General features: G+C 38.6%; 1 protein-coding gene across 7 annotated transcripts in view; it reads right to left on the reverse strand.

The window, feature by feature from the left end:
- sbno2b (strawberry notch homolog 2b) overlaps positions 1-22948 on the reverse strand; it is a 63461-nt gene that overhangs the window by 14458 nt on the left and 26055 nt on the right. For 3 of the 7 annotated variants that reach the window (XM_080877762.1, XM_080877763.1, XM_080877764.1), the window contains exons 4-13: positions 21191-21314; positions 4709-4882; positions 3142-3228; positions 2082-2187; positions 1803-1963; positions 1578-1711; positions 863-953; positions 590-733; positions 319-436; positions 123-228 (exon numbers count right to left, since the gene is read on the reverse strand). In XM_080877762.1, coding sequence (XP_080733888.1) covers positions 123-228; positions 319-436; positions 590-733; positions 863-953; positions 1578-1711; positions 1803-1963; positions 2082-2187; positions 3142-3228; positions 4709-4882; positions 21191-21314 — 1245 coding nt within the window. Of the gene's footprint in view, positions 1-122; positions 229-318; positions 437-589; positions 734-862; positions 954-1577; positions 1712-1802; positions 1964-2081; positions 2188-3141; positions 3229-4708; positions 4883-14570; positions 14756-21190; positions 21315-21877; positions 22005-22948 lie in introns of those variants that run through there. The other 4 variants (XM_080877768.1, XM_080877765.1, XM_080877767.1 and 1 more) reach the window with 4 other exon arrangements.

Below are 22948 nucleotides of genomic sequence, written 5' to 3' on the forward strand. Positions count from 1 at the left end.
TTAATCATTGGTCAACAGCCGCTCCCACAATCTGACTGTAAGGAATGTTCCAGTAATTTGAAGATACAGATCCACATGATTGAAAAACATAAAAACTTCAGAGTGAAATTCATCCCACAAACCTCTTCTCAATGGAATGCAGGAAGTCATCAAAGGTTCGGAAGGGTGTGCCCTCACCCCAAATTCCTAGTCGGCTCATATAAATCATGTTCTTTGGCTCAGAGGCACCTGGAACAGACATGACAGAAATCGATGATTTAAAGTCTACTATTGTATTTTTTCTCCTGCCCGAGAATGTTTATTTGTGTGTTAGCTTACCTGTGGCACTGGCATACACCACCCTGGCATGCGGCAGCTTGCTTTGCAGGTCAAGAACTGCTTTGCCCATCTTTGTAGATGTGGCATTCTTGGCTTTGTGGCATTCATCAAAAATAATCTATATTGATGCAAAGTAAAGGACAAAAAATACCAAAAACCACTGCTGAATGTGTGGTTGTTAAAATTAAGTCAGAAAATCATGTGGAACAACATATCGAAGGACAGCTTATGTTAGATTGACAAAGAATATGGCATTAAAATTAAAGGATACAACTCCATCAAATTCTGGTTTGCACCAATCCAGGATCTGTTTGATCCTCGTCCGAAGCTGCCCTCCTGCTTGGCTTTCTCCAATCAGTGCAGAGTAAGTTGCAAACAAGACTCCTTCTGAGGTAGCTGTGTCACCGTACTTTATCTGTTAGAACAGAACAAATATTAAACAAGTCACAATAGTGCTTTGCTCTACTTCACCGATTGCGCTCATGCACACATAACAACTGTTCTAATTTTCTCAGTTTGACCCACAAATTCCACCTGAACTCACCTTGTTTAAAGCATGCACAGGAATAGTCGGTGCATCTATGTCTTTGAGATCTCTCTCTGCATCAAATTTCAGGTCATTGGATATGCTGAACCTGAGGGAAAAGACAGGGGAAATTAGCCGACTTTGACATACAGTAAATCTACTGTGCATAAACAGGATATATCATGCAGGTGGACAAAAATCCCAATCAGAAAATCGATCTATTTTTTAATCATAGCCCGCATTAGTCATGTCCTTTTTTCCCCTCAGAAGTGTTTTTCTTGACTCTAACCTTTTGAGGCCTCATGGAACAGGTGACAGGTGACTTAACATTCTCTAGTTTCATACAAATCCTACTTTGCATTGCTTTTCTAGAAGCTCACATTTACTGATAAAAGGAGATGTTTGGTCTTAATATTGGTAGAAACTGAATGTAGGAATCCAAATGAAAGTAATTTCTGTCTCCAGTTTAACCTTCTGCACTCCCTTATATAGTTTTGAAATTACACCGAGCTCACATTATAAATATTTTCCGTAGGCCGATTTCAAATGCCCTATGACTTTACCAAAACTGTTCATGTGATTTTGTAATGAAGAAGTCAAGAAAAGGTCACCAAATAACTCACGTAGTCTTTCCGTTTTCTGAAAATTGCTAAGAGTGCTTTAATTAAAACGGCAGACTATGCAGACAGGCCTCTTACTGGCCCATCTGTTGTAGCATGTTTATCACTCTTACCATAGTGCTTTTTTTCTTCCCTTAAGGTAGTTCTCCAGGATGATTCCTGCCACAGTGCGTCCCTTTCCGACCCCTGCCCCATCTCCGATCAGAAAGCCGGCCCTCTGCTTGTTCTGGAGGATCACCTCATGTTGCTGAGGGTGCATAAGGAACGAATGATGATCAATATGCCTCCAGAGTCATGCCATTAAAAGTGCTTCATGTATTGTGTGCTGGTATGTGTACCTGGCAGGCGTATATGATAGCCTCTAGCTGCAGAGCAGACAGCAGACCATTTTTAATAGTTGACTCGGGGATGGACAGAGTGTATGTGATGTCAGGAGGAGGGACACTGGATAGAGTGTTTGTTTCCACCACTATGTCAGGATGAGAAATTCCTATAGTGGCTGAAGAGAAGAGGAAAAAAACATGTTAACCATAAACTGAGTGTCATGTTGTATTAGGGGGAAAAAGGCAGACAAATTAATGGGTGAACTGATGTTGAAGTTCATTCAAGTGGCCTACATTTGGAAGGTTTGTACTCAGCGTATGTGTCTACATGTCCCAGTTCCTCTGCTTCTTCTTCCTCGGCCTCCTCTTCCTCTTCTGTTGCTGCCTGGGTTGTCTGAGGCTGGAAGCACCACAGAGACTTCAGTAATGTAATCACAACAGCAAGCGTTGCATTTGGGAATAATATTTTGTTGTTTCAGCTTAGGTGAAGACAAGTTAGGAGAGAGAAAACTGCTGAAATTTAGAAGTAGGTGAGCAGTTAGTATGACGATAATGCACACTGGAAAAGTTCCTTAAGAAGGAATATTAACCAGAAAATTAGCAAAATAACAAGTGAATAAAATGCATGAAGCCAATTAAAGGAGATTGAATTGAGAGATTTGAAAAATGTAGTCAAGCAGACAAAAGACAGAGAGAGTGGAAACGGAGAGGACCTCTTTTTGACAGTCAGCTGAATATTACAATGCCTCTTTTCCTGTCAAAGTAATCTCTGTTTTTTATGTAATGTACATTTGTGGCATGTACAATATGCCGCCATGCTTTTGTTACCTGTGGTAATACAGATGGTAGACAGGAGCATTACAATTTACCTTATGAAGTTTTGCTAAATTCAACGGGACCCCCAGATGAGAGCCATGTTAAGTTTTCAGTGTAAAACATCTAAAAGATGCACTCAAAAAAATGAATTGCCCTCCTAAACATGAAGCAGTAATTTTGAATAAAATGCAACTGAAATATGTAAAAATCTAATGTTTATTTATTCAAATAATGAATCAGTAAGGGAAATATGCTGGGTATTAACTAAACATATACGAATCAATTAAATTTAATTGGACCAGATTCCATTAAATTTAGTGTTTTACATTGAACTAATATAACACAATGGAATTACATGGAAATCAAATTACTTCAAGACAGGATTTTGGGCATATTTTTTGAGTGAACTGCTGCAGCTGCTGCAAATAAGACCTAAAACATAATCTATATTTTATATATGATTCCCATATATGATTACTGATGAGTAAGCTCAAGGAGTTTAACTTTAACATCAGACTGGAGAGGTTAACGTGACTACCTGGAATCCTCCTAAAGGTGGGGTGCTGATAATAGCAGATATATCCTCCAAACTTGCCAAGCCTTGAAACCTGCTGGTGCCATTCTGCTGTCAAAAAAACATAAAATAAAGAAATACAAACTCAAATAAAACACTGTGCCTAAGAAGGATTAAAGCAAAGAAAGTCGAGAGTAATCTGCCTGTGCATTTGTGTCTATATGCATGTGCACGAGAGCGATGGGGCACTCTCCTAAAGCTGCACTAAACAAAATGCATTTTATTTAACTGGCAGTGAAAAGCCAGCAATGACAACAACAACAATGAAAGGAAGATAAAGGCATGGGAAATATAGTCTGGGAAATATAATGAACGAAATGAGGGCAGAATGAAAAGGAAAAAAATAAAAAGGCTTTCAGAAAGCAGGGAAAATAAATGTACTCTGATCATATCAAAAAGATATCCACGGACCCATCTAATTCAAAGAGAGCTTAACAGGAATGAAACTGCAGGCTAGAGGAACAACTATTGAAAACAAAGTTGCTTTCCTCGGGACACTGATTTAGAGAGCATGAAAGTGCATGCATACTCCTAATTTGTCTACAACAGAGAAAACAGTTAAAAAATGTAATGACCAAAGAGAAATGTTTAACAACAACAAATTTTATCTAATGGATACAAACATAATTCCTGAATGAAAAGACGAGACACTGGTCATTGCAAACAGCAACAGCGTAAACCGTAAAATCAACTGGGAAAACCATTGTTCAACCTCGGCACCAAATGACTCTCCTGCTATATGTAATAAGAATTCAATATGAATAAAATAACTGTGTCATTTCCACCAGTGCTCAGAGGTTTAACGGCTTAAATATGTGAGATTAAATACCATCACATCGGTGCGTAGTTGAAGGTTTCACTGTACAATGAATTAAACGCAAAAAACTACACATTAACAAACGTACTGGTAGCTAGGTAGGTGGTAAAATGGTGTGCTAACAGCACAGAAAGATGATAATAATATTAGATAAGAAAGACAGTAGATATGCACCAAAAGATATGCTGCACAGTTACTATATGAGAGCTGTGTCTGCTGCTTAGAAGTTTTTAATTCACAGCTTATACTTCATAAGAATGGACTTGTGCACAGCCACAACATGAAAATCCCAACTTAGAGTGGAACACTAAATCAACATTATATTATGCTCCAAGTACTTTACACTACAAGCCACATTCACCCATTAAAACAGCGCTTTATCTATCTCACATCCACAGCCCCAGCTAATTTAGACTCACCAATTAACCTCACATGGATGTCTTTGGAATGTGGGAGGAAACTGGAGGTGACAGTGCTAACCACTTCACCGCCAGGCTGCAGACGCAGTCGTAAGGCAGGAAAGCACTAGTGTTTACGGGATACAATGGACAATATAACCCTTAGCTACTGTTTGTTATTCGATGCCAACTTCCCCCAGTGAAGACATACGTATGCTGAGGCAAACAAGTCTGTTGCATATCATATCTGTAAGAGGTAAAGGTGTGGTAACCAGTTTTTCTGGTAATGACATGTGAGCGAGTGCTTGTTACTGACCTCTAACTGGCTCTGTGCTGGTGTGGTGGTACTAGTGCTGACGTCCCAGATTGTGGGCACTGTGTCCAGGTTCTCTGCATTGATGAAGGACTGGGTATCAGCATACTCCGACAGTGAGTCAGTCGGAGAGGAGAACAGAGAGTTTGTGGAGATGTCATCAAGGCAGGGCAGGTCCTGCAGGCAAAGAAAAAACGGGACGAGGTGTTAAAGGTAAACTCTAAAACGGGACAAAATTTAGGGCAGAGAGTTCAGTAGATCTCTAAATAAAGAAACAATATTTATACCCACATCCAGACACGGTCCCTCACCATCAAGCTTTATGCAACATAAAGGGGGCGCAACAAAAGCTTTTTTTAAAAATGTAACAGACACGGCACCAATACCAAACAGCAAAAGAAAAAAGGTGTGGCCCAAACAAAATATAATTACACACAGATGTGAGAATGAGCACGTGAAGTAGAACGTGAGGGGAAGGCACAATAAGGCTGCTTGTGTGTATGTTTGTCATTTCAGCTATGGCTGCCTTCCAGTCGCGCCTCTATTCATATCGTTTCCAAACCATTAGCATGCCATGTTCCTTAACTAGCCCCTCACAGGCACCCCTAGGCCCCCTGAGACTTATAAACATGTATTTGGAGAGATAGGAATTGAATGACAACAAGAAACTCAACAGAGGAGAAATCTCTTTGTGACGTCCATAAATGAGTCGGTGTATAAATACACTCTGGGCAATGTATGGAGATTCCCACAACACACTGTTCCCCATACACCCACTAGGGGACCACGAGGCAACTGTGAATACTTCCCCAAAGAGACTAACGTGCTTATTTGGAAATTTGGGAAAATTTCAACATTTCTCCAAATGTTGATACCCCCCACCACCAATATTGTTATATGGCCACAGGTGATCTCTGTTAAAACACAATAAGCTCTAAGGACTGAAGATGGCTTTGTGGGAAGAACAATACTATGCTTACAGAACAAAAGTAAGAAAAAAAAGTCCATAATCATGCAGAATCATTAGCTGAGCTGCTGACTCAGTCCTAACAATCCGGTAGGACTGATTAATACTGAGAAGCTGCAGGAACTTCTGTCATGGCTGTCTGTTAGCCATTACTCACAGTTCAACAGAAAATGTTTCACAAGCATGAGAGGACTAGACGTAGAGCTCAAAGTGTTAACATGACAACATCACGTAGGAATGGTGAACAGGAAGGACTATAAACAGCAAACAGAGAAAAAGTGGCTCTGCCCCACATTTGCTTACATACATATTTGTGTATTTTGTCTTTGTGACATTAGAGAAACAAAGCAACTTATTAACCTATTATGTGGATGTTTGTGGATTGTAAAGTGCACTAAGCTTATCAGTGTTTACTGCTCACTTTATGCTCTTCAGCTCCCTCCCTGTTCCTTTCTCTTTCCTTTTCTCCTCATGTTTGTGTATGTGTGCGCTTCCTGAGGGCAAGATCAGGCATGAGCTCTGCAATCAGACTCTCCAAAGTTCTTCTAGCCTACGGACAGCTGACTGGAACAACTGGCTTTTGTATGGAGAAAGAGTTGTAGATAAGAGTGGGTGTCCTATACTACCACTCCCAAACACGCAACTTGGTCACTTTATATCACTTTTATATCACGTATCCGTTTACTAGTTTGTTTCTCTATTCTATCAACTATGTGACTTTCTACCTCATGCTATTCCATGTCCTAATTCCCTTCCCTGCTCCCTCCATTCTGTGCAATTCTGACTTGGGATAAATGAATAAACAACAAGGCTTGGAAAAAGGACACAGTGTCACCAGAGGCATCGTTCCACTGAGGCATAATTGCGGAAACACACGCATAAGCGCAGACACACGTATAAAAATTATTAAGTATTGCCTGTCTTTCTTACAACACACTTAACCACAAATTTGATAAAATGTTACAAGATGAGTTTAGATACAAATACAGACCTGATGAACAAACAACACAAAAGAAAACCCCCTAAATATAATCTAATCTGAGTTACACCTACAGCTGTCATATTAGCTTTCCTCATAAAGCCGGTTAGGGTTATGAAACTCTCAAAACCTTGACGATTCTTATTTTGCACATCACCATGAATTCAATCAAGCTTGAAAAGAAAACAAGGGCTAATTTAATTTATTCTACAAAAATGGCTAATTTGTATGCCAGCTGTTTATTGCTTAGCGCCACATTATGATGAGACTTCTCGGTTTTCTGCATCTTGTAAAACCATGTAACATTATGTGCTTTGCTGTTGCAGTGTTGTTATATTAAGACAACCAAAATGATACAGAGGAATCACAGAAAACTGCGGCAGTCTGGTGGGTGCTAACCCTGACATGTCCAACCTCAGAACCATGCTAATCGAGTTGTTAAGCAGAGCGTAACAGAGGCAGCAGTGTTTGTCCCCCGGCAGGCCTATACCCAGGGCTACTCCATCTACTGCTCCTAACACTGGGCCCTGCCAAGCAGAGATAAGGCTTGAATTCCAACTGCTCTGATGGTAATCTGGCTCCTTCCACAGCTCACAGCCTTACAATCATATAACTGCTAATCCTGCCTCACACTTTCTCCTTTGCACTCTTTGTATCTGTTGCGCAATAAAACAAATATCTGTGTGTGTGTGTGTTTTTTTGTGGCCAAATTACACATTTTATTTTATTTTCATGGAATAGGTGGGAAAAAAACTGTGTTTGTACAACAGCGAAACATGTGAAAGTCCATGCACATGCTTTTTCACATCATCTGTCCACCATCCTGTTTTTTGCTTTTCACATGTTCCTCTTTCACTTCAGCTTCTTCTCTGCTGTGAATTGTGAAGCCAGTATTATATCCTCTCTTTACAGTAAAGTTGAAACCCTCAACACATGCAGTCATCCATTTGACCAAATGCCTGCAACAATGACTCCCAATTACCTTACTGCAAGAAGCTTTGTATGGAAGCTACCGGCACATATGAACACGAACACTGAACATCATGTATCCACAGCAGTAAATTGTACTTGAGTATCTGGATAATAACAGTTATCTGTCTGTTGATGATTAATGTAGGCACATGGCAGTGAAAAACAACCTCAAAGAGCCTTTCCAGCACACGAGATGCCTGCAGAGCAGTAGAAGTTGGTGTTTGTGGTTGAAGATGGTGGTTATCAGCTCTAAGAATCAGAACTGGAAAAATACACTTCTAAACATAACCGCCCACCAGCAGCTTAGCTTCTTTATTTCCCTAATCTGCTAAAGTTGATGCATTTATTGCATGACGAGTAACCTTAAACAGTTTCACACAATCTCCAGCCCTTACAAAAAAATCCCAGTGAGTCCATAATCGTAAGATGTGAAAACAAAATTTAGGCTAGAATAAATATTAGCCAACATATTACGGTAAGGAGAAGTATTTATCTGTCCTTCACACACACACACACACACACACACACACACACACACACACACACACACACACACACACACACACACACTGCAGTTGCCATGACAGAAGGAAGGAACAGCCGTTTCTAATATAATGACCACACTGTCAATAATTAGCCCTGATGATAAACTCATGCAGTGTCATACAGAGGACTCTAGCAGCCCTGTCTTTTACTTAGCTTTATAAGCACATCAGTTTACAAATATTTCTCTTCCTTTTAAATGAAAACGCCCTTTTGGAATACTAAGGATTATCAGACACAAACCCTTCTCAAACACATCATTAAAATAATATTTTAAAGGATGCTGCCAGTATTTCCAGTCATGACATCGTAAACCGTTTTTACACAAGGTGTCTATTTTTATTTGTTTATTTTCCTTTTTAGTTTTGAATGGTCAGTTCCTCTGTTTTGTTGTTGTTTTCATTACTAAGTCTAATGTTATCCAAGGACAGCCACATACCTCCCGTGACACACAGGGTGTTGTCAGCTGTCTCTTTTCACTGGTGTTTTCTTTGGCATGCGGGAAGTGCTGACAACAGTTGATATCCCGACAATAGTGCAATAAAAAGGAAAAATATTATTACCGATTTCAAGCTAGTAAAAGCAGTAATTTATTGAAAAAATTAATCATCTGCATTTAGTAATGTAATACTACCACAGCTTTACCCCGCTACCAAAACACAACCTTAACGTAAGAGCTACTGTATACTGTCCCAGGCCACGTCCTGCTAAACTCAATAACCTCTCAATACAAGGCCACGCTGAAGCCTCAGCCAGGCCAGGCCCAGGGCTTTCCCCTCCTACACACTGCCAGCTTGGCTAAATTTTCCAAGGCCAGGAAACAAGTCACCCTGGCCTCCCACTTACCCTACACACCCACACATGTACACAAACACACATGCACACCTCAAATAACCTCACGAACACAACCTACATTTCTGTCATCTCCTGCTTATTCACTATCCCAAGCTCTAAATGTCCATCCCCCTTGTTTCTCATCCCCGGCAACTTTGTCTCTCTGCCCCTTTGGGCATCTCTTCAATGTTTAGTTTTGTTTTCCAGCAAAAACTCAGCTGCAAGAAGATTGTCTGTGTAATCCAACACATGACTGATTGATATGGATGTAGCTCAAGCTCAACTGTCTCTGGATTAAGCACAGCCCCTTTTCAGCCCTGTCTTAATATCCTACAGAATGCTTTAAGATCATGAAAATACTGGTGTACCAATATTAGTAACAGTAGTAGTGGGAGGGTTAGACGTGTGAGAGTCACACCACACTCTGGAGACTGATAGTTGTAAAAGCTAATAAAATGCCAAGTTCTTGGTAATGTCAGTAGTGTAAAATGACTGTGTAAGCCAGCATGACCCTGTCAACAAACCAAGTAGGTGTACTGAAATCTTATCTGTCAGATTGTGTGGTCTGTTTATGTGGATGCAGTGATGGGATAGAGTTTTCATATAATCCACAGCACCCCTATGATCAGCTGACTGGAACAACCCGAGACTGATCTCACTGGGGTCAGCTGTTGACCTTATCCATGCAGTCAACAGAACCTGACTGATGATGTTTGTGTGCCTTCTTAAGATGTGGGTCTGGGGCCAGTAACTGAAAAGCCACTACTGGTGTCTCTCATTCTCTGTGGATTATGTTATGCCAAACTGTCTGCATGTCAGACGGCCCTGACATATCTACCGGACTGTGACTTTAATAGCACGGCTGTAAGCTTTTCCTTTTCCTTGACCCCATACAGCTTAAGGCTGGTGCTGACCTTAAAAAAAAATCAAGTTCTTTGATTAACTTGCTGTTGAAAAAGGGCTTCTTTGATTTTTAGCATTAAATGAATTTGTGGACAGAAGGTTCTGTCTTTTGACATGCAGACATAAATCAGCTTAACCAGAAACAGAGCTTTGATCAAGGAGCCAATTTGTCAAAAAGCCACTTTATTTCTGTACACATGGAAAGTTTTACATCTGTTCTGGTCTATAAGACCCTTTAGTCACACAACCTCCCAACCAAAGAAAATATATTCAAACACTTTTAAATGTCAGCCACTGTCAACAAAATGCATTCAAGTTCAGCAGCTTCGCAGCTCACAAAGAGCTCTCCTCAGGATCCTCCCTAAGTGGAAGTCGACCTTTGACCACATTTCATTAATCAGTGCTAATAAAGAAAACCTAACCCAGTGGACTTTCTCTGACAGAACTTAGTACATTTTCTATTTTAGGGTGAAAAGTCTGATTAGTAATCAGCTATTTCTGTTCTATATTCCTTTTTAAAGGTTAAAGGTCAGAGCGATTGTTTCCTTGTTTAGCCAGCAGACAGTCTGGTCTAATCTGCACCAGACTAACCTATGCTAATCAAAGGGGTATATTCAGTCCAAATACCTCCTGACAGGCAGGCCTTCATGTTGTGCAAAGTCTGACTCAAGAAAGCCAGCTTGTTACTTACAACCCTAGTGTTTTCATGTGTTCTGGAAAATAAAAGGATGCCGTGTCTAGTGTCCCCAGCTGGACGGTTCTTCTGCCTGTAGGGGAGCCTAAGGTTCACACGGAGCTGGGTACTAGAAACTAAAAGGGGTAAATTTTAGCAAAACCAGTTGATCTAAAAAACTAATTACTTTCCTAGCAATAAAATCAAGTAAAGGCAAAGTAGTTAAAGATAAGAATGAGAAGACAGGAAGTCATCTACAGAGGGTGAGCTGACACAAAGCAAATTGTAGTCAAAGAAAAAAAAAATAGGGAAAAGGGGGTGGGGTCAATAGTATTTACAGAGGCTACTCTTCTCAGTACATTTTCTAAACATCTTTCTACAATTCTTCTGTAGATTAAAGCCATCTAACAGTCCACTAACTCTTTGTCTAAGACGGACTCTATAATGTTGAGATCAGGGATCTATGGGGGGCACAATATGCTGCAGGGACTCCTTATTATTCAGGTCACTGAAGACAGATCGTCATGATCGCGGCTACATGCTTGGGCTTGCTGTCATGCTGCAGCACGAATATGAGACCAGCGAGCTACATTGTTGATTGTAAGGGTTCATAGATAAGAAATGAAACGTTTGTACAACACTATGCAACTCAAAGCAAGACAAGATTCTGAACATGTTTGTGAGACAAAAAAAACAAAAACCGGTGAAAAAACGCACATTAAAGTGACTCACTCAGAATCACACTGTGTGTCTGTTTTTGTGTTCTATGTGGGCCTGCGTGCTCAGAGCTGAGAAAAGTGGATGTAAGGGGAGTGTTGACGCAAGATGACAGAAATTTCAACACAGCATACCACGAAGCACTTGCAACAGAGGTAAATCCTCTGATTTGAAACAGTCGCATTCAAAATAGAGAGGATTTAAAATTGTTTTAAAACTTGTTATAGGGGAATAATCTATACTAGATGCATATGGTAAGTTACTGCTTTAAAAGGTAAAATATTATTGGTATTATAAAGTATAGCCTAAGCTAATATTCAAAGCATAGTCTAGGAAAAGTTTTTCTCTTAAGAAGAAAGGAAGTCTGCAGATGTATGAAATCAAAAATGTACTTCAAATAACCTTCCTCTCATCTTGTACATGACACACACCCACACTTTGACACCTTTTGTCAGTTGAGTACCTTGTGCACAATGAGCCTGTAAGGTACGGACTTTGATTTTGTTCCCGATCAAGGAACACCTGCAACACTTTTTCTCCTGGCTATCCAACGAAATCAGAACTTTCTATAAAACAATATGTCCACTATGTCACTTTCACACTTAACACATCTGGTAAGGAACACAGAAACCCTTAGCAATTTTCATCCTACATGAAGCCAAAACAATTAAAAACTTATGGTGCTGTTGAAATGCCTTTATTTATTTAAAAGAAACTGACCCAGCACTTCTATATCAACCGTATTCTAACAATATTCCAGAGCATGTAAAAAGAGTATCTCAGCCATCGCCTAACCATCTCTGATTTACTTACTGTTAGTTCAGACAATAACAGCCAACAGACAAGATCAAGGGTAGACAGGTCCACAATGCCAAGAAACCGAATCCTTTCTATGATATAACAGTGCTGCTATAATACAATAACCTGATAATAAATCCTAAACTAGCCTCGTAATAAGCATGCCCCAGTGGGGCATTTTACAAAAAGTTAAAAGAGTTTCCAAATATGTTTGAAACAAGTTTCTCACATTAAGTTTAATAACATAGTATTTTATTCAAGTTTGTACCAGAGGACTTTTAATTATGCCTTGCTCTAACAGGCAAACGGTCCGGGAAATACAAAAGCTCTTGAATGGAACGAATGATCACAAAACAGTTATACATGTTCATTAGTCTATTCTATTTAATTGTGTTTCATAAAAAAAATACTATTACCGGTAACTTCATTTTGGCGACACAGTTTTAGGACTCTAAAAAATAATGTGCTGAGTTTTCTCATTTTAGTATTACTACGCTGACAGTCATGTTGTTCTAACGGCTGTCTTCCTTTCCGTATGCTGTCGTAGTTTTTCAATCTTGTATCCTGTGTCGTAGTAGAAACATTACTAGCCAGAAATAATTAGCTTGAATGTCCCCTGGTTAAGTTGTCTGCTCACCTAGCACCACTCTAAAATACTGCGATTACAACTGGCAGTGAAATGTGATATTTTTTTGATATAATGCTGCTTTCAATCAAACCCATTTATGCACTGCTACATACAAAAAGACAGCATGCATGTGAAGCGAGGCACCAACCTGCAGCCTAAGAAAACTGCACATCTTGCAACCAACCTTTGTCTTCTTTTATCAGTGACCCAGTACCCCCCTCCCCCCCCCCCCCCCACACACACACACACACACACACACACACACACACACACACACACACACACACACTCCCCGAAGCACTCACTTAATCTCACCATCATTGTTTATTCACTTCCCGTCAAGTACACGCCTGGGGTCACACTTGAGGTTGAACGTAATACCAGGAAACTGACAACATGTGCCCACCGAGAGGCTTCCCTGCACCTTAAATGACAGGTTCACAGTCTTGCAATGTAACAGTAATTAGTACCTTAAATAAGAAACAAGCTCTAGAACAAGAGGTTCTAGGTTTGGATAAACTTTTACTACAGATTTCTCCATGCGTTCAAGTTTGAATTTGATCAAACAGGTGGCCACACTTTAGTATGCTAAACTCTGACTCTCTAAATGGTCACTGTGTATTGGAGGGAAGGCCACAGCAAATAATGTGCAGATGTGCAGCTGACTTTTGTGTTAGAAAGATGATTAAATACTGTGTGCCTAAGATTTTTTCATGCACTGATAATATCCATGCATGATGTTTTTTTCTCTTTTTTAATATGATTAAAATGTGTAAATTCCTTGGAACTCATGACTGGACCCTTTTTCAATTTTTGCTGAAAGAAGAAATGCTGACATGGGATTAGCCAACTGACTTAATCAGAAATTCACTGGTAATGGGCTCAGCAAGCCTTTCCCCAAATCAAGTCATTAAATTTGCCACATTTTCACTGACACCGTGCAGTCTAATGAATCATAATTCAAAAAATAATGATGGTCTATTTACAATCCAGAACAACAATGGCCAAATTAAATAGTCATCGATAAAACCGGCAAGACTGCCATTTAGCCTGACAAGATATCAGGTTCTAGCACTTAGTGGTAGACAGCGTGGAGTGTGACACATAATAATTTGTCAGAGTTTGTGGCCGTGTGCAGCAGATGATTGGCTGGCAGACTGGTCTGTCGGCAAAAAATATTCATAAACTGATCTAAAAACTAACAGACCATCTTTCATAATCATTTACTCTAAGACAGTTAAATAGGGAAGCAAAAAGCTTAAAGATATAATGAACAAAGATGAGGTAACCTTCTTTCTTTCAATAGAATTAATCATATTCGTGCTCTACACCAATTTCAGTCTTGGTGTAGGGCATAATCAGAGACATATCTCAATCTTGTTCAGGAAACAAGCATTTGTAAGCGCTACTACAAACTAATTTAAGAAGTTTTTAAAATACATCTTAATATAGTACGAATTTGTCAGCTGTCAGAAGTGTCTCAATACAGTTACTTTACAAACAGATCAAATCCAAAGAAGGCCAAGCCCATATAAAAAACCCTATACTACAATAAAAGAAACAACATAGGCCTGTCTCCTTCAGCGCTGTTTTTAGAGGAAGCGTTTATAAAAATTAATTCAAGGAAGTTGAAATTAAAAATACAACGATGGCTGGGTAATGAACTGTTATCAAGTTCCATGACAGGGACAATAAAAACTCTTCACAATAACAGCCTACAGTTAGTCACGAGGCTTTTCTATTCATAGTATTCAAGGGCTGATCGTGACATTAGAAAATAAAAACGGCGAGTGCTTAAATCAACACTCTTCATTCAACTTAAAATATATGACAACAAGATGCAAACAGTACCTTTGGTAGCGGTTTTCCCAGCTGAGCATAAAATTTAGTCCAGAACTGCATGAGAGACATGGATCCAACAGCTGCAGTTTGGGGGAGTAAAATATACACACACATACGCTCCTGCTTCACCTTGAATCCCTGAACTGGACAGTCTCTTCCATGTGTTGATCAAAGTGTTGGTAATCACTTTACAGCTGGTGCGCTCCCACCCAGCACAGGACTCTCAGTAGCCCCTTCACAGTTCCTCTATGGTTCAGAGCACACATCTGCCTCTACCACAGATCTGCTGTGGGCAATGAGCTCACACCTACAACCTCTCACAAACAGAGATACAAGCAACTCTAAAACATACTTCCTGCTTCACCAGGACTGTCAGGTATTTGCATAAGGGGTTTAGTCATAGTGATTGTGGACTAGTTCCTCTGAGCTCAAAAAGGTGGTTGGAGAGCGAGTGAGAACAGAGGAGGAGGGGAGGGGAGAGGTGGGGAGAAGAGGGAGGGAGGAGGGGAGGAGCTTTCAGGAAATGATGCTTTTGTTGGTAAGTGACTAGAGTTACTGGCAGTAGGGCCCATTTTACTGTACATGGTGTAACTCAACCGCATTTGTAGTGTAAACAGTATTGCGCTCTGGACCTGGCCTCTCCTCACACCCTGCTGCTTACTGCTATGTTTAATGGGACTCGGCCACTATTTAATCATTATTATATTTAGAGGCCAAATCCCTGCCTGGCTTGCTGTCTTACTTCATACTCTTTTTTTGTGACTCTTTATCTAGAAAGATTCATTTTTAGGCCAGTCACTATTCTTTTAATAAATGCTGATTAATATAAGGTAAATATTAATACACACAAAAGCTAACAAAGGCAGATGCAACAAGTTGTCAAATAAGCTTTCTGGGAAGGGTGTGTCAGGTATGACAGGACACCTTTTTTCAGATATAACAGCACAGAATAGGATATAGTTTTCGATCAAGAGAGCTTCTTCTACAACCATTAAAGAGATTTTATGAAAAAAAGAAAAAACAGCCGAGATTGTTAAAAGTGCGTGTTTTCAATCTCACAGGGTCTTTCAAAGATTAGCCTATCTGCACACCTATTCATAAAAAGTTATTACTGCTTACTGGAACTATGGGTGTGATTGTAAAATGCAAACAACAAAAAAAAACAACAATATTCTGGGAATCTGACTGCTTATCAAAGGCAGCAACGTGCCACTTTTTCTAAAACAAGAGCAATGTTAACTGTCCAACTGTCCATCATAAAGGAAAACATTGTGGTATTTAAAAAGAGAAATAATGTGATTTATGTGAAACACGGGGGGCCTATTTGTACACCCAGCTTCCAGGAATACATGATATCAAGCATGGAGAGGTACTGTAATGTCCATCTTCACTGAATTGAAGGGGAGTCAGGCTCTCAGAGACAGAGTGGCGCCTGTCCATGGTGTCATCATTGTATGACTGGGAATCCTCTGAATAATTTGTGTATGTATGTGAGTCTGGGTGTGTGCGTGTGTTTCGTTTCACATGGAAGGCCACTGGGGAGAAATTAATCATTGATGTACTTCTTTCGAACTCCTAAACACACCTTGCTGCTTCACAACCAAAAGAAGTACCACTTTATTTGAAAGGGAAGTACACCATCATAAACGTGGAATCTTTTCAAACGTTTATCACTGCTGTCATCAAGTGTCACTCAGTTAAAAATGTCATTTTTATGACAACTTGACATTAACTAATAGTTTGGGTTATATAACTACAGTTTCCAAATTGTACTCTTGCAGTCGGGATCAAGTACATAGTCATGAAACAGTTATATTACTGTTGTGGCAATATCAAGCCAATATCAAAGCCTTCTATGTATCACAGCTTAATGATGTAATGTTAACCCATAAAGCTAAACAGTTTACATACCCTATAAACATATCATGCTCATAAAAGGTTTACAAGAAGCTATGTCTTCTTGGTGAATGTGAAGTGCATCAACTTCGCATTTAAATGACTTATATGAACAAGTGCCGTTTAATAACATAATCCAAAAATATGTCGATAGTCACCTGTAAGTCTTATGCTGACCCTTTCAAATACACAAATGAATGCATTCCTGACTTTACATACAAAACATCAGGATATAGTCTTATTGTCATATGCGCACAGCTGCTTTCAGTGATCTACAAAAGCTAAGTGGCAATGTGAAGCTACGTGAAATGGGGCTAACTGAGACCACAAACAAGCAAAGCTGGTTTGATTTCCAAATCTGATTTTGATTCTAGCCCTCAATGACTTTGAATCATTTGAATCCTTTGTCACATTTGATGACCCTTATCAAACAGGACCAACAATTGTATTTTTCCATTCACTGTGATGATATCATCTCTAACTTGCAAGGTAGACACGGGTGCAAGTCAAAACCTGACTATTGCAATAATTATTTTTTGTTAAGAAATACTCAGTTCCTAAACAAATGAGAGTAGAAGTTAAACTATCCGAACCTAATATTAAGGCACACAGTCCTCACGGAAAACAGTGCACCTATTAACAACCCTTTAAATTAACACCTTTGACCTCCTCCTTCGGAAACTAGGCCAGTCAAATGACTGTGCTGGAGTGTCTTATAAGGAAGTAACCGAGAAATACCAACTGATTTATATCATGACAGGTTTGCCACAGAAAAAAAGAAAGTCAAGACAAACCAGATCGTCCTCTTACCGCACACCATATTCCAACCCCCCCCCCCCCCCCCCATTGCAAACACTTTTTAATTTACAAAATGAGAGTCTTAAATGCAACAGAGAGGTTTAAACTACACCTGTGTGCAAAAATATGAGCTTAGTTATGATCTAGTTCATGGTCTGCAGAGTTGCACAGGTTAAAAAAAAGCATGCCTTTCAGGAACCAAGGGGCCTTAACATTTTTTCAGCTGGGTCTTAGACTAAACAGGATCTTTCTCTTTGCTTTTCTCTTTTCTTTGCCTGCCCATATAGATATTTTGATGTTATCACATTTCAACTACATATCTAGTGTGTTTATATCACCTTAGACAAAGACAATGATCTTTCTACAGGTAATTGCCAACAGCTGGCTAAAGACTTACTCACGTTTGGAATTTTGAGTGTGACTTATTTAGCAATAAGAAATTTTCAGTTCTACAAAAAGCAAAACTAAGAAGACTCAATGCAAATGCACACTTCCTAGAAATGTACTTGGCAGTATTATGAGTGTAAACGTGAGAGCAATTACACGGAGAGACAGAACAAGAGTATGTAGTAAGAGACTAAGACCAGGAGTGTGCCTAAATGTGCTCCAATGTGTGTACATGTGCACATACAGTAGGTATACTGTATATATAGAGGATATAGTATGTATGATAGTATGGTCTGCTTCTGACGTGATGTGCACTCCTTGAGGTTAGCCAGAGTGGTTAGTTTTGTCTTTATTGTCTTCCAGTAAATCTTGTTGTCATTGTGACTTTTGTCACATAGACTCACGTGTTTAAGGTCCACAGATTACAAAACTTGGGCTTGGTAGGTATGCATGTATCACTGTGACAAAGGGTATAGCTTTCTTTCAAAACGCGGTTGCGTTTTTGTCAAAGTAGCAGCTCTCTTTTTTTTCTAATTACAGTGAGCAGAGTCAGCAGAATGGAAATATGTTGCTAGTTTGAATCTACTAAAGAAAAATGGCATTAAAATTCTTGAGGTTAATAAAAACCAGTAAATACAAGTTAGCCTCAATATGGTTTTTCCACTGTTTATCACAGTTTTACTGTGTCCAAGCTGACTGTTTTGGTAATGCCTTAGTTTATAGCTTCTTGGTGGTACTATAACTCCCAGAAAAGGTATTTTATGCCAACTGTCATTTCTGGGGGAAGTTTCCAGCAAAAGACAGCACATATTGGCAAAGCTTCAGTTCATATAACGTGTAGGTAATTTTATTCAGCCATTGTTTAAATCTCTCACATTTAATATGTCCTAATTACTTATGATGTGCATTGTGTGCATTGGTTATGATGTTTCAACAACCTTATCCTGATCACAATACAGTGGCCACATGTCCATTTTATTTATTAGTAACTTCGAGAAAAGTCATATAAAAATAATATTAACGGGAATATAAACAGGAAGTCTACTGATTCTAACACAAATAATCAACTGTTTTCAGAATTACAGCAATCCAGAGTTACACTTCCTGGTCATATGCTGGTTAGCTGCATAAACAAACTGTAACATTGTGGGAAGACAGCAAACCAAAAGAGATTTTCCTAATGACCCTACAGCTGTAACTGAAACAAAGAAATTGCTGAGGTAAACACGGCAGTCACTTGACAAAACCAAACGATCCCATCAAAAACTCTGCCTAGTCAAATATGCCTAAATGTTTTCTGTATTGTCATGAATCAACAGTGGGGGGGAAAAAACAAGAAATTCTGCTTTCTGATTGTGGATGGACACAGGAAAAACATGGCAGGATCACCACGGAATGGGGGAATGAAATGGAGGATGAAGTGAGCTGAGTGTGAGTTGGCAGATTAGTCATGATGACCCCATGACTTACATTTTCTCCCCCATGCCTCACATGGCAGGGAGTGTCTAAAACCAGAAAGAAGAGCTGAGAAAGCACAATATAAGCACAAAAGATCTCGCTGCCGCAAACAGGCACAAGCAAGCATTTTAACATCACATATTTTTGACACCACGAAAACAAATCTCCACTACTTACTGCTTGCGAAAAGAGGTAATCTAAACTAAATCTCACAACAACTGTTTTCTAATTATGTACCTACAGATAATTAGACATCTGTGTCATACACTCAGGAGCCCTGTATGATTACTTTACAGAAGAAAGCTCAATCCAGACAGGCTAAAACATGCATTTGGAAAACTAGGGAAACCCCACATGAATCACACAATCCATGTAAGCACTACAATACACGCGCATGACACGTAACTTTCTTTTGTATAATATATGACATGTGTAGCTTTTGATTTTAAACCCCTCCCACCAGTCTTACAAACCAATAAAACCTTGCCTTTTTTTTTCTTTTTTTTTAAAGAGAGAATTATTAGACTCATTCAAACATCTGGAGCCAAACATGAAGTGAAACTCTTGCGTGTAGATTCTGTGTCTGCTTGTGCTTCATTTGAAACTGCTAGTAATGATGGACTACAAATGATGTGTCTGGAAACTGGATATCAACAACAAAAAACTCTGAATTATCCTTGCAGCTTTGTCATAACGTACCTATAATGTGCACGTTCATTAAATGTATTTAAGATCTTTTAGTTCTTCTGGTTGATGCAAAACATCTGAGCAAAAACTATATGAGAACTTGTTATTAGAATTTTTTTATTCTATGATTTCTTTATCATAGAATGTAAATGCATGCTTTTATCTACAGACAATACATTGTTCACTGGCCAGGCTATGCTGTCAATTTGCTACGGCAAGGAGCTGTTCCAGCATCTCTTCTGACTAAAGATAGATTTGTCCAATTAATTATAGTCATGTCCAGAAGTGTATTTCATGCACCAGGATTGAAAAACATTATTATTTTTTACAATCTGCATTTTCTACATTTTTATTAGAACTACTGTTTAAAGAGTTGCCTCGTAGGAACATAATGAGGAAATATGTTATAGAAAAAATGCATATGCAAAGCAAGGATCCCTTATCTTGAGCCACCACTGTGGCTGCTTTGGCTTTATGCTGGACTAAGGAAAGCCCGGACAGCTACGCCTTCTCTAGTTAGTGGCTCTCTTCTTTAAAACTCATCATCATAGCATATTGTGTTTTAATGTGGTTCCATAATGACACTCATAAACTCAAAATGGATTCAGATTAGAAATTCACTGGTCTGTGCAATTACAATGGCTCCTGTTCATACAATACTAGCTATAAAGTACTGGCTGAATGGACACAAAAGTACTTAGAAATAAAAAATGCAAATGATGCAAAGTAATGGGTATGGGTAGAAGTCTGTGTCTTCAATGCCCCTGTTTAAGTATTTCCCATTTTTGAATGAATGTCCAAGTTAAGCATAGTCTCACAGGCACTGAAATAATTCACAGTAGCTGAAAAAACTTCCAGGACTTTCTAAGATGCTTAATATTTGTAAAATGATTTGAAGCATGACTAAAACGCCGACTTCTAAAGGCATAAAACCATAGAAGAGAGGATCACACAATTATAGCTTCCTATTAATGACATGCCTTGACAGGAATTGGGCAGGTGCTGCTGCAGTCGTCTAGACAACATCAGGCTTTAATAAGGTTTCTCTACGGTAAATTAAGGCTCAACTTAATACACATGAAAGGCAAGATGAAAGGGGTGAGTGGGAGGTATTATCCTTCCCTATGATGAGCAAGTAAATGAGAGTGGTAGACAAAACAAATAAACGAAAAAACTCAAAACAAAACTGCAAGACAAATACATCTTTCTGTATTTATAAGACTATCTTCATCCCGATTCTTGAAGCCATTCCAATATCATCACAAATCCAGCAAATGAGGGAACATCTTTTGGAAAAAATGTCCACCCTTTCTTCAGTAGATTTCCAAAGACTTGTGAAATAAAAACTGTTCCGGTGAGACCATCTGTAGGTCAGCATGTACAAGTGCTAAATAAAAACCAACCTGGGTAAACTCTCCATTCCTAGAGAAGTTGAGGCCGGGAAAGTCCATGTCAGAGATTCCCGGGTATATATCCACTGGCATATCTGGAATGTTGGTGAAAGCTCTGCCGTTTAAGTGGTACTGCCTAGAAAGAAAGACAAAGTTTAGTCTGTTTAACTGTTACACATAGCTTTTTCAAATAATAACAAGGTTTATACTCATTCAGCTACAAACACCTTAAAGCTGCCAAAGTTCACAGGCTTTTATACCTGTACAGTAAGTAGCAGACATGTGAAGCTGACATTTAAGTAGTACACCAAAGTACTCCAAGACAAGCGTGCCGGGTGCTGTTTGTTATTTAGTATTGTCTAACTAAAAGTTAATGGTCTAAAGTTATAATACTGTGTTACAAAACTTTTTTTTTTAAATTCCACACACGCCTAACAGGTGAAGGCGGAACACTTTCAGTTTGTTCCCTTATGGCATTTTCAAGCTAGTTTTAAGCCCAATCTAGTCTCTTGTAACTCTTGAAATCTTTGTCTTAGTAAATAAATAATAACAAAAAACAGGCACCAGGGATTAAAAGAAACAAGCTAAACATGTATCTCGGGACAGACAGGCAGAGATAGACAAGATTAGAAAAACCCAGAGGGTAAGCGAGAGCTATCAACAGAAAGTCTAAGTACAGAGAATAAGAGCAGCTCCTACCCGTTTCAAAGATCCATTTCTCCCGAATAACAACCTTCACTTTGTCTACTGTGCTAATATCTGAAACTGTCCAATAGAACTCCTGCGATATTTTCAGTTTCTTCCTGAGTACAAGTCATCATAACGCAACAAGCTTACTCGTCTATGAGTGGTAAAAGCACAGTCAAAATGAAAGCAAAACTAAACCCTTGTAAAGGTGGAACTATAAAAGGACCATCCCATATTCGTCTCACCCAATCATGTTCCAGGGCTCAGAACTGAAGGATTGGAAACGTCCAAATCTATTCAAAGGATTAGATCAGCAGGCCTGATTGATTTAAGGTCAAAATACATCAAGGGGATGAAAGGGCAGTCCTAATCCAGTGTAAGGAAACCAAACTATGGAAACATGGTTCCTCTGATTTCAATCAGAATCAGAATCAAAATACTTTATTGATCCCTGGGGGAATTATTTTTTTGTTACAGTGCTCCATTATAAACAAACATTAACAAGACAGACAATACGCTAACTAAGAATAGTACAATATATACATATATATACATATATATACATATATATACATATATATATATATACACATATATATATATATATACATATATATATATATATATATATATATATATATATATACATATATATATATATATATATATATATATATATATATATATATATATATATATATATATATATATATACATACATATATATATATATATATATATACATACATATATATATATATATATATATATATATATATATATATATATATATATATATATATATATATATATATACACACATAAAGTCACTTATTAATAAATAGCTGAAAATTGTTCATTTATTAATGAACAACAAAATGACATGTTGCCAAATATTCAATATTTGAGATTGTACATGGTCACACATTCAGTATTTGCTGAGAATATGTTATCTTTATCTTGGTTATTGTTTTATATAACCAATTCTCTCACTTGGTTACTTATGCAGCCATCGATTTTTCGTTTGAATTTTTGCGGATGAAAGGGGCGTCTGGCTGATAAGTAGTAGGGGTGGGGGAAAAA

Source organism: Rhamphochromis sp. 'chilingali' (genome assembly GCF_963969265.1).
Source record: "Rhamphochromis sp. 'chilingali' genome assembly, chromosome: 3".
Classification (NCBI taxonomy): domain Eukaryota; kingdom Metazoa; phylum Chordata; class Actinopteri; order Cichliformes; family Cichlidae; genus Rhamphochromis; species Rhamphochromis sp. 'chilingali'.